This window comes from Berghia stephanieae, chromosome 2 (assembly GCF_034508935.2).
Source record: "Berghia stephanieae isolate SIO BIC M18660-M18661 chromosome 2, UCSD_Bste_1.3, whole genome shotgun sequence".
NCBI lineage: Eukaryota > Metazoa > Mollusca > Gastropoda > Nudibranchia > Aeolidiidae > Berghia > Berghia stephanieae.
Genome location: NC_088361.1, coordinates 104,784,456 through 104,797,871, shown reverse-complemented (window position 1 = coordinate 104,797,871; position 13,416 = coordinate 104,784,456). Strand labels below are relative to the sequence as shown.

At 34.4% G+C, this 13,416-nt stretch overlaps 1 protein-coding gene across 1 annotated transcript in view; it reads right to left on the bottom strand.

Annotated features, from left to right (window-relative positions):
* Positions 1 to 1,289: 1,289 nt before the first annotated feature.
* Positions 1,290 to 13,416, bottom strand: part of LOC144966143 (receptor-type tyrosine-protein phosphatase-like ida-1) — a 367,489-nt gene continuing 355,362 nt past the window's right edge. The window contains exons 19-22 of the mRNA XM_078902260.1: positions 10,086 to 10,139; positions 9,048 to 9,112; positions 6,662 to 6,735; positions 1,290 to 5,085 (exon numbers count right to left, since the gene is read on the bottom strand). Of these exons, the coding sequence (XP_078758386.1) occupies positions 5,014 to 5,085; positions 6,662 to 6,735; positions 9,048 to 9,112; positions 10,086 to 10,139 (265 nt within the window). The 3' untranslated portion in view covers positions 1,290 to 5,013. The remainder of the gene's footprint in view (positions 5,086 to 6,661; positions 6,736 to 9,047; positions 9,113 to 10,085; positions 10,140 to 13,416) is intronic.

The window sequence follows — 13,416 nt, the reverse complement described above, 5'->3', positions numbered from 1 at the left end:
AACGTATGGTCTTAGAAAGCATCTATATAGGACATTTCATGGGTTCATCTACCATGCTCGATGCCCTTTAAAATGCTTTGTTCATTCCCAGTAGCAGGCCACACACAGGCCGCAGCAAGGCTTACGTCTTTACGTGCACATCTTCCTCATCCATACCTGAGTCGTGACGTATGAAATGAATAGCACATAATCACATAATTCGAAATAAAGGGATTTTATATAAGGCAATATCCACTAAGCGTGCTAAAAGCGCTATACAAGAGGTCCCTAGGCAACAGCAACACTTTGCATGTAGGACGGGACATGACGCCTGTTAGGCGATATTACATATTTTTTCGGACAGTGACAACGCTGTTAACGGCCAATTTCTCATTTTACACCTGAGTCCGGTGAGATAATCTGAATAAAGAGCCTTTTCCAAGGAATCAACTATGCGCCAAGCGAGGATCGAACCCAAGACCTTCCGATCCGAAAGCGAGTGTCTTATCGTAACACCATCCAAAAATCAGTGCTAGAGGGAAAAGTAGATGGCAGAAAGACACGAGGCCAACCAAGGAAGTCCTGGATAGGAAATGTGGAAGCAACAATTGCAAAAAGATAATCGACTGCTCAGTAATGGCCCTTGAGCGGGAAGAATGGCGTTCTATGGCATTCAACCTCTGTAGGGAGACGGAACTCCGGTAAGGTAAGGTAATGGCCCTTGGGCGTGAAGAATGGCGTTCCATGACATTCAACCTCTGTAGGGAGACGGAACTCCGGTAAGGTAAGGTAATGGCCCTTGGGCGTGAAGAATGGCGTTCCATGACATTCAAACTCTGTAGGGAGACGGAACTCCGGTAAGGAAAGGTAATGGCCCTTGGGCGTGAAGAATGGCGTTCCATGACATTCAACCTCTGTAGGGAGACGGAACTCCGGTAAGGACAGGTAATGGCCCTTGGGCGTGAAGAATGGCGTTCCATGACATTCAAACTCTGTAGGGAGACGGAACTCCGGTAAGGACAGGTAATGGCCCTTGGGCGTGAAGAATGGCGTTCCATGACATTCAAACTCTGTAGGGAGACGGAACTCCGGTAAGGAAAGGTAATGGCCCTTGGGCGTGAAGAATGGCGTTCCATGACATTCAAACTCTGTAGGGAGACGGAACTCCGGTAAGGAAAGGCAATCACATATTCTCATAATATACGATTCTTTCACTTTTGCTTTTTAGAATTCCGGACGTGTTCCCAACAGCTGCACGAGCTTGCGTTGTTTTAAAACAAACAGACAAAAAATGACCAAAAATACAATAGTTAAAGTTGCAGACAAATTTTATTTCCTTTTTTCAGACATTCGAGGACAAGTGTAGTTAACGTTTTCCATTGAAATTCTTCACAACATTGAAATATAGTAAATCATTTTGGATCAGTTATAGAATTATTCAATACAAACACCAAAAACCAAAGTCTGCTTTACGATTCAATAAATAACTCATAAAATATTATCTATTTACTAAGTAGCATGGGCTTCGTTAAATTAAATCTTTCTAAAAATTAAGCGTTAAAGATGATTTTAAAATAAAATCCCTATGAAAAATATGAAAATTGACCTTAAATGATTTTTCAAACGTAGAATGAGAAGTAGGAAAAAGTAACAGATTAAATTACAGGCTCAAAAAGTATACATTATCCTATCTTATCATCGAAAATATTAACTAGGATAAGATATATCCTACCAATACCATATAAACGGCATGTTAAATAAATAATAAATCGCATTTGTTTTTGATTATGACAAACAATGATCATATTTCCTTTTTTGAATAAATTCAATTCTTTGTCGACCAATTTCTTATAAGTCAAAATTATGAGCGTTTAAAAAAATAATTATTTATAGATTAATGCAATTCCAAATTTTTACTAAATAGTATACGTTTATAATCTATACAACAGTCTGTCTTCATTATAGTTTACTGTTTCAAAAATCAGCAGAATTTCTAAGAAACAAAAGTAGGTAGAATAGAACATTCTAATGTTTCACAGATCGAGTGTGTATCACATTAAATAGTATAATCGGATTTAAACATTTTATAAAGAAGGCTGCCATCACAGCACAACTTTATCAACAAGAGAAAATAAATGAAGATTATTTTGTTCGCTTTCCGGCGGAAGTTCAAATATATTTGGCGGGAAAAACAAAAGGGGAGAAATGAAATATGGACAGAGGATCACAAGGATAAATTGACAAAGATATGTATGTGTATATATTTTGGTGCCAAATTCCAATGTATGTGTATATATTTTGGTGCCAAATTCCAATGCACTAAAACGTGTTGTTTATTTTCAATAGGTTTTAAAAACATGTCTTTTTTTCATTAGTAAAACAGTTATACCCAAAACGGAAATAAATTGCTTCATTTCGTAGCGTTAACCTGATTTAAAAAGCATTGGTTACTAAAATGATTTAAGTAGCTTTTACTTCACCCGTGGACAATGTTTTTTTTGATTCTTAAAAACCAATATTTATTTGAACATTGAAGTCACTGGCATAAGTGTAAACAAATATTGTGAGGAATAAATTCTATTTAATCTATAACAAAACATTTTCAGTAAAACATGGCATAACGTGTTTTCAGTCGAATCACTGCAAATAATACTTTGTTTGGTCACACAGCAACGATATTTACCTGAAGATATTCTACGAGTTTAAGAGACAGGCCATTTGCATGACAAAGATAGACGTTATACAAGCAGTTTTATTTTGAAGAGATTAGAGAGTGAGGTAAATAAATAGCATAATATTTATCATTTCATGATTTACAAAATGTATGCCTCTCTAATCGTACTATCAAATTATCAGTTTTTCGGTCGTGTATAGGGGGTGGCAGCAACGTAGCATAGCGGTATGGTATGGTATTTGTTTCTTTATCCCCAAAGGCTACCGAGTTAGAAAGCTATAACTCTTGTGACCTTGAGAAAGTCACCTTCCTGCGGTTCACTTTTTGACGCCGCATTGCTGATGACGTTGGGTTACTTTATTCTTCCTTAAGACTAGACCCTAAACATTTATTTCTCTTTCGGGATAAAAAAAAAAGAAAAAAGAAATGTCATCTTTTAAAATTAAAAAAAAATCTATTTATAATGTTTTAAATGTAAGACTTTACATGACTTAAATACGAAAATAGAACCGATTAGCAATAAAAGAAAATTTAAATGCAAGTCCCTAATGTGTTCCAACACACATTATTATTATACGTCACTATGACAGTTGCTGAGTAACATTTGGGATGAGGTAGCAAAATGAAACAAAACTTCAAATAAAACTATGAATAGAAAATAAAGGGGTGACTTTCCCCACTAAAATTCCTTAAATGGATCGATGAAAAAAAATCAATTCATAGACATGGTCACGTGTGCGAACTGTAAAATGGGATCAAAATAATATATTATTCATTTACGAGCAGAGTCTGGTAAGATAGCTTACCAGCATAATTGGTCCTCAAATCATGTAAGATGAATCAATGGATTTTTTCTTTCAGTAAGTATGTCAAATAACTTGAAAAAAAGCGTTTGGATTGTGTTTCAATAACAACATTGTATATTTATGTATCATCCAACTTACTTATGATGAATAACGATGAACTTTCTTTCTTTTATATGTCGTAATTTGACAAATAGACTCAAAAATAAGCCCTGACAACTGGATATAAAGTTGATTTTTTTTTTAAATCACGAAAAACTATGAGAGTTGCTATCAACTAGATCGTCCTACTTTTTTTTTCTATTTCCAACTTTCTAACCGATATGAATGAGATCTTAATAATATCTGCATTTGGAATGCGATTTTGTTGTCAAGTTTGAAACACAAAATAAGTGCTTGAAATTAAGTGATAATTTCCAGACGCTGGGACGCTCTTAGAGACTATATCATATTATATTATATTATTATATTGCACTATCCCGTTAGAGACCTGAGATCTAGAAATGGCAAAAAATTACATTTATGCGTATGTTTATATATATATATATATATATATATATATATATATATATATATATATATATATATATAGGTGTAATCTGTATCTAACTATGTTTGTTTGTGTAGCTGTATCCCTGTGTATGCTTCGTTTGTCTCTGGTAAATGATATGGAATTGATATATTTGATTTCAAAACAACATAGACATTATGGTGAAATACATTTTATTCTAACTCAATCTTGTTTTAGCGTACTGAAAACACATTGTATGTCACGTCCGTGCCCATTGCCCCAATAACTACTCAACGAATGGTTTGCCTAGTGTTTATAATCAAAATACAACCTCATTTACTTATATTTAATTCACTCTTTTTGATTAACAACGATGTCTAAATGAAATCAAAATTTAATATTATAGGGGATGTTAGTTTTATCTATGTTAAATAGTGTAAGTCACATTAACACCATGGCTGTTATAATTAATTAGTAAATGATGCCACTATCCAATTGACAGAGAATTTAATACCATACCACAAGGACAAACATTAATTTCACAAAAGTAAGAAGGTAAATTAAACCTGACAAAAATTCACACAATTTTGTTTTCTTTGTTATATTCATAATGATAATAATAAGTATAATATCATAACAACAATAATGATATCTAATAGTTTCGGTCAGTAATACATGTAATATATTTAATCTCAGATTCCCCAATTTGTTTTGACAAGTAGCTTCATCCAATGAAAAGAGAGACCTTTTCAAAAATCGATTTCCTTCCGTTTGCATTCCGTACATCCTACAACCAAAAACAAAATCACAGCGAGCTATTGAAACTCATAGTAAAAAGGAGCTGTTGCACATGCGCGTTTAATATTGTTCTGCCGTGTAAAATGGAACACACAACACATCTTATTTTTTGTTTGTTTGTTTGTTTTATGGTAGGAACTCTTTTAACTATGAGTTGCTTTAACTCGCTATGTGATTAAACGTTTTTTCTGTTCCAGCGTTGACACACAAAATATGTTTGCAACAATCTCATTTCCCGATGACTTCCTTCATTGAGGCAAAGCCTTCAGAATGGCGTGGACCTCTTCGGCAACGGCAGCCAGCGAGAACTGGAATTGTTCCTGGAGGGAGATGGGAGAATAATAAAAAAAAAATATGAAGGTTATGAATGAGAGACATCAAAAACTATCACATACAAAAATCATGTTTTTTTTTTTGTAAACTAATTTTTGAACATTAAAAGTTATATTTTTTTTAAATCCGAAAAAAAAATTGAACAGTGAAGAAAAACCCGCCAGTTCTCAACGGAGTGTCAAACCGGAAATGACGTTAGATTGGACAAACCATCAGAAAACAGGGAATGAGATTAGTTGAAGAGTAGCGTCCCTTGATTGGACGTCAACCATAGTCTGTGACGTCACCGGCGAAGACGAGAGACGCATGCGCACAACCAACACGACGCTCTCTCTCTAATAACTTTTCCGCCGGTGACGTCACAGACTATGGGTGATGTCCAATCAAGGGACGCTACTCTTCCGCTAATCTCATTCCTTATAGACATTTCGCATGGACAAATTGAAAATTAACTTTAAATAGCATTAGACATAAACAGTTTGTCCTCGGCCTGATTCCAAAAATATTTCAAAGTCCTGACAATAGGTTCGCGTTCAAATCAATGAGCACCTCGACAACAAGAGTCTAAAATAGACACTTCCTATGAATTATTCAAACGCCACGTCAAGGCCTTCAGTTTTTATACAGTTAACAACGGCCGTATCAAGAAAAACTCGTATTTAAAAATTTGGCCAGATAATTCGTCCTTCGAATATAATATATCGATCGCTTTAAATGACCCTAATAAGTTTGGCAAAAACTCTCAAACATTGGACTTCTCCGAGAGGTTTTTTTTTTTTTTTGCCAAGATGAGAGTAATTTTAATCGATCGATATTTGAAGGATGAATTTTCTGGCCCAAATTTTCAAATAGGAGTTTTTTCCAGAGTTCGGCAGTTAATTTGGTCATAGGGAGATTGGCTGGTGTCACACGATGAAGAAGATCAAGCGTTCACTCCAGCCTACGGCACTGAACATTTCTGACTCACCGCTTCAATCGGGTATTTTATCAACAGGGACAGATACTGAACATCGTCACTGCGGTCTATTTTATGAAATGCTATTTGAATCTATACTTATGATAAATTAGTGCTGGGGGTAAACATTGTTCCTTACAGCCAATGTTAATTTTTTGCCGGTGATCAAAGTTATAACTGGCATATCTAGAAATTATTCTAAAACTATTTTTACAGATTCATATATGAGTAAATTACAAACTTTCTTTTTAAATTAAGGGTAATTTCATCATTTATTGACTCAAATTGATATTTAGAATAGCTGATAGGGCATAATAATGATCGGACCCTAATTTGACCTTGACATTGGGAATCTACATCTGGCCGTCTTGTTGTCAGATAGTAGTAGTAGTAGTAGTATCGTTCGGCTACACTTCTATGTTCAAAGTATCAATCCAGGTTCTGAAGTCATCAGCACATTTGTTGATGGTTTCAAATCCCCCTTCAAGTTTTGTCTCTGGGCAATTTGTTGTCAGATGTATTTGTGCGCACCTACATATTTTATTGCCAGAACGGTTTTATCGTTGACGACTTAAATAATTCCAGGTCATTGAAAGGTCAATGCTTACCTTTGTTTTAACAGTGGACATTCTCTGGTCACGAATGTGTTCTAACGTTGCAGCCATGTCAATTTCCTTTGCTCCTGTGGAAAGAAACAATAAGAAAGAAAGACACATAAATACCATAATATTTTTTTTTGTTTGTTTGTTGCTTTAGGTCTCTTCCAACACAATTGAGGTTATATGAGAGACCGCTGAAACAAAAAAACAAGCAATCTAACAAAAATAGTACAAATGTCAATCAAAAGGATAACCTAAAGATATCATAAGCTAAATTATAAATAACCAAGAACAAACAGGCAGAGGATTTACAGGTAAAAAAAATATCCCCTGTCAAAAATACAATCACAAACCAAAGAAGCAGGATAGGCTAGTAAAGAGAAGAAGAAACGACATCACTATCGGATCGTACACCCATGCGAACATCATAGGTATACGATTCAAGGGTGATGCTCCCATCCAACCACCCGCTACCATAATATTAATAATAATCTAATAATAATAATAATAATAATAATAATAATAATAATAATAATAATAATAATAATAATAATAATAATAATAATAATTGAGCTTTCATATAGCGCACTATCCACTAAATGTGCTCAAAGCGCTTTACAAGGGGTCCCTGACCAACAGCAACACGTAACACGTAGAACGAGACATGACGCCTGTCAGGCGATATTACAATTTTTTCCGGACAGAGACAACGCTGTTAACGGCCAGGTACTCATTTTACACCTGAGTACGGAGAGAGAATTTGAGTAAAGAGCCTTTTCCAAGGACTCCACTATGCGCCGAGCGAGGCCCGAACTCAGGACCTTCCGATCCGAAAGCGAGTGTCATACCACTTGACCACATAGCCGCACAATACATGTAATACAATAATACATGTAGTATGTCCAATTGAAATGTAGTGTAAAAGATGACACGGGTGTGGTCTTTTGTTTTCGATTTTATAGATTGATTAACCCTCTCTTGATCACCTATTGGAAAATCATCACAAGTGTTAAGATGCAACCGTAATATTATGTATAGAATGTGCTTGCTGCTTTTCTGTTTGAGATAGAAATGTCTGTTTTTGTGTTGGGTGGGAGAGACATTTTGGGCAAAATTCTGAAAATCGTCACATTTGTTACGATGCAACCGTCACTTTTCTCATCCAGATTTCATTTTTATTTTTCTATAGCTATAAACACTTGGCATTCTGAATTATAGCTCATATTGTCGAACAATATTATGTATAGAATGTGCTTGCTGCTTTTCTGTTTGAGTTAGAAATGTCTGTTTTTGTGTTGGGTGGGAGTGAAATTTTGGGGAAAATTCTGAAAATGGCTGGTAAGGAAAAGGTTAATCCGCTATGTGGTCTAGTGGTATGACACTCGCTTTCGGATCGGAAGGTCCTGGATTCGAGCCTCGCGCTCGGCGCATAGTTGAGTCCTTGGAAAAGGCTCTTTACTCACGTTCTCTCACCGTACTCAGGTGTAAAATGAGTACCTGGCCGTTAACAGCGTTGTCTTTGTCCGAAAAAAATGTGTTATCGCCTAACAGGCGGCATGTCACGTCCTACATGTTAAATGTTGCTGTTGACCAGGGACCCCTTGTAAAGCCCTTTGGGCACATTTAGTGGATATTGCGCTATATAAAGCTCAATTAACTTATAAACAGTGCTCGTTGGGTTCTAGCACGCTCCAAGGAGAAGCAAAAGAAAGGAAAAAAGCATGCTAGAATCCGAGCAACTGAAATCCGATGCTCACGGGAGGTAACCAATACATTCAACCCTTTCGACTGATGTCTTCAAAAAATCGCCTGATACTCAACCTGATGAGACGGGCTTAAAATCCTCAGCTGAATTGACTATGGCTTAAAAAAGACAGCATTGAACGTTGAAACCTTAATGAGAAGAAGAAGAAGAAGAAGAAGAGAGTAGAAGAAGAAGAAGAAGAAGAAGAAGAAGAAGAAGAAGAAGAAGAAAGAAGAAGAAGAAGAAGAAGAAGAAGAAGAAGAAGAAGAAGAAGAAGAAGAAGAAGAAGAAGAAGAAGAAGAAGAAGAAGAAGAAGAAGAAGAAGAAGAAGAAGAAGAGAAGAAGAAGAAGAAGAAGAAGAGAAGAAGAAGAAGAAGAAGAAGAAGAAGAAGAAGAAGAAGAAGAAGAAGAAGAAAGAAGAAGAAAGAAGAAGAAGAAGAAGAAAGAAGAAGAAGAAGAAGAAGAAGAAGAAGAAGAAGAAGAGAAGAAGAAGAAGAGAAGAAGAAGAAGAAGAAGGAAGAAGAAGAAGAAAGAAGAAGAAGAAGAAGAAGAAGAAGAAGAAGAAGAAGAAGAAGAAGAAGAAGAAGAAGAAGAAGAAGAAGAAGAAGAAGAAGAAGAAGAAGAATTCAATATAATATGGTTCAGTCTTACCTTTAGCCATTTTGTTGAGAACCATGTCCACGAGACAGTACGTTCCAGATCGGCCACAGCCGTCACTAACAAGAGAAAAAACAACAAAGAATAAATAATAGTTGACTGAGATAAAATTACAGACACAAAAGGAAATATTATACAAAACAAAAACAACAACAAACAAAACAACAACCAAAAAAAATAAAAAATCAAGAAGCATTTAAGTTGTTACCAATTAATTAATTTTCATCCACATTGAATCAAGAGAGACAATTCAGTATTTCATTTATATTCGGTTGTAGTCCATAAGATTTACTTCCCCTGACACGAGTGCTCTAAAACTCACTCAACCCTAACACCGACTATATCCGTAGTTTACCTGGGTTACTTTTACCCCATGCCTATTTATTGCATTTTTCTGAAACTAATTATAGACGTAGTATCAAAGCTAATGTTTTTTTTTAGTTTTTACACGTTGAATAAAACTATCGACGTAGGGCTACATGCTAATTTTAAATTCATTTTTCCAATTTTGAGAAGTAGTAAAAATCCCTAGGATTGAGTGAGTTAAACTCTCTCCTTACCAGCTGATTTCATAAATTTCCCTGAAACATCACATGACCCAATACAAAAATAGATTTTTAAAAACTCAAATAGAAATGCACAAGTACATTCTATACATAACATTGTTCAGCTAAATAAGCTCTACAATACGTACTACCTTTCTCTGGAAAAAGACATATTATAAAATTTTAAACTCGTCCTTCAAATACATCGATCGGTTTAAATGACTCTTCTCATCTTGGCAAAAAACTCTCAAACCCGGGACGTTTAGCACTTTTAGTGGATATTGCGCTATTTAAAAGCTCAAAAGCTTAAAATAATTTTAACTCGTCCTTCAAATACATCGATCGATTTAAATGACTCTTCTCATCTTGGCAAAAAACTCTCAAACCCGGGACGTTTAGCAATTTTAGTGGATATTGGGCTAGTTAAAAGCTCAACAAAATACAATAACAATAAATATGTAGATAATCTGGTCGTGGTAAAACTTACCTGCAGTGCACGACAATAGGGCAGGAACGGCCTCGGAAAGATTTATTCACTTTGCTGTGGATGGGGACAGGGGATAGAAAGTAAGTTAGTGATAATATTATTATTTTAGTTGTTTTCACTATAATATTTGGGGGAGGGGGGGGGATGATATTCAAAACCTGGTAAGTTTTTGTTTTTTTCTTTATATATATATTTCTGAGATTTTCGTTGTTGGCTGAAGAAGGATTTTGAGCCCAAAACGTTCCGTGATTGGTATTTTTTTTTTTTGGAAGCTGTAATATTCATTTTTGTTTATTGCCTTTTTTTGTTTACTGAGAAAAGCGCTGTTTTTTTCTTCCCATTTATTTTGGTAAGTTTAAGAGGAAAATAGAGGTCCAAAATATTTCTATCTGTCGTCTATCTGGAAATTAGTTATGCATTTATGTCTTCAATGTCGGTGTTGTTGTTGATGTTGTTGTTGTGTTGTTGATGCTAATGTTGTTTGTTGTTGTTTGTTGCTGTTGATGATGATGATGATGATGATGATGATGGTGAAGATGATGACGATGATGATGATGATGATGATTATTATTATTATATTACAATATTGATATTACGTGTAGTTTTATCCACAGTTAATATAATATAACAGCCATAAACATAATTCCATACATTGTCATAAATAAAGCAGTGAATGCAATAACAAAAAATGTTATAAAATATATATATATATATATATATATATATATATATATATATATATATATAATATATATATATATTATATGGTATAAAAGTACAAAATTCGTTATAATTCAAACAAGTGAATAACAACCAAATGTCTTGTCAAAACAGAATATAATTGAGTTATATAACAATAATATTACTGCTATATGAATACGCCTACACTATAGAATATGATGTAAAGAGGGCCAAACGGTTTATAGCGCACTTCTATATGAATTGGGTTCAAACCTTTATCACACTGATATATATTTATTGATCTGGTTTCCAAGACTTTCAAGTACAGTCCTTCAGAGCAATTTAGCCCATGTAGTTTATCCCGGTTTCTGTAGCGTGAAACGGGAAATAGCATTTGCTTGCTAGATTAAAAAAAAAAAATCTATCGCAAAGTAATTTCCGCCAGATCGGACAGAACCAGAAACCCAATCACTGTTGGGTATGTAAACACGTATAGGTTCGAACCTCGCTCGGCGCATGTATAGTTGAATCCTTGGAAAAGGCTCTTTACTCACATTCCCTCATGTGTAAAATGAGTACCTGGCCGTTAACAGCGTTGTCTATGTCCGAAATAAAATGTAATATCGCCTAACAGGCGTCATGTCATGTCCCGTACCAATTGTTAAATGTTGCTGTTGGCCAGGGACGCCTTGTAAAGCGCTTTGAGCACGTTTAGTGGATATTGCGCTATAGAAAAGCTCAATCTTTAAAAAAATATAAAAAATTGGTATTACATTTCAATTTGGCTTAAAACACAAAATGCCAAATACCATTAACCTTGTGGGTTTTTTTTTCATTTTCTAAAAACTCTATTGAAACAAAAGTCTAAAGGGACTGTCTTGTGATTGTTATTATTTGATTTCATTGACCAGAAATCTAATTAGTTTTTGAAAAATTAAATCATTAATTTATTAATGTTTAATTACATCATTTGGCATGCCCCATAATTGAATTATTGATTTGTCAAAAAAAATGTCACAAACTTAATTAAAATGTCGCACAAGCAAATGGTATTAATTTTCTTTTAAATTTTAAAACTTTGATTTTCTAATGAATAACGTTTTACTTATAGTGTTATGAAAAAGACTAATCTAAATGTGAATATAATATATAATAGTCGTTGGAATTGTGTTTAGAAATAAAAGAACTCTTAAAATTTTGTGTTGATCGTGTCAAGAGAAATTTTTATTAAGAAATGTTACTAAAAAGTTGTATAAACTAGATAGTGTTATACAAAATGGTTCATAAATCGGAAATATAAATACAAAAATTGAAAAATTCTATTGAATATAAAATCAAGTGTGAATGAACAAAACTTGAAATAGAATGATCAATAAAAGCAAAATTGAGAAGTGTTCACTGAAATGAAAAGATAAATCCATGTAAACTACTTCGACCAGAAATGCATTTGCATAATCTTGAAAACATTTTAACCCAAGGAAATAATTTTCCAGCAATCTTTTCTCTAGATGCTGAATCTTAAATTTAATAATTTTGTGACCATCAGTCTAAAAATAGTATTAGGTTGGGATTAGTTAAAACTGTAAGAGTGAATTTACAATTAAGATGTTACAAAATACGAAATTTTGCAATGTAAAAAATTGCTTTCATTTTCCAAAATAATGCATAAAAATTAGCCCCAAGTCTTATATTTGTGGCTATAAAATCAATGTTTAGTTCCCTGGTAATCCTTACACGATACCGATACCGGGCTTTGCATCGTCGGGACGTCGTACTTCGATAAACCACACCCATCCACGAAAACCATCAGAACAGCATTTAGTCTAAAATACAATCTCAGTCTAAATTAAGCCCGTTTGTCCCATCCCTCCTGTTGGAAAACCTTATCCTTTCTTTGTAAATATGTAATTTATTCAACAATTGCAGAATATTTTCGCGCATTTTATTGGTGTGAAATTAAGTGTAAAATTCAGATGATTGGTAATTAAAAATAATCTTTTGGTGCGCATGAATACAAATCCAACGTTTTTATTTTTTGAGTCAAAATGTCATTCAAGCAGAAGGGGAAAGATACAAATTATGGTAAATAGATGTATTAATACCATACTATTTGGTCACAAAATATTTAATAATCTTACTCGCAAGCTCGTTGTGTTATTGAGCGTGATAAAAATAACTCGTTTAATAAATACACAGAGATGAAAGACTCGTATATTATTATCTATTTTTTGGCATCTGACTCATCCTAATATAATACCATTTAAGCCGACGAGTCACAAATAATATGGCAATAATTTATACATGAGTGAATTTAAAAAAAATAAATAAATCAAAAACAAAACAAAAGCCAGCCTCCACCAAGGGGGCCAGAGGATGACATGAGTGAGTCGAAGATAGCCACAAGTCCAGCAAGCGGTTAGTGATTATGTTGTTGATTGAAGATGATACACACATGGTTTTTGACGCAAGCAGAAGGAGAGGCAGACACTCGCAGGCACTTCCTGATCACTTTTGTGACTATGCAATTGGTTCAACAGTACAATTGCTAAATCACAAAAGCTGTCGGGCAGGCCGCGTTGAGAGGTGGGTGTTGTTAGGCGGGGGGAGGAGGACGGATGGATGAGCAGAGCTGGTCTTAGTGATGCGTCCA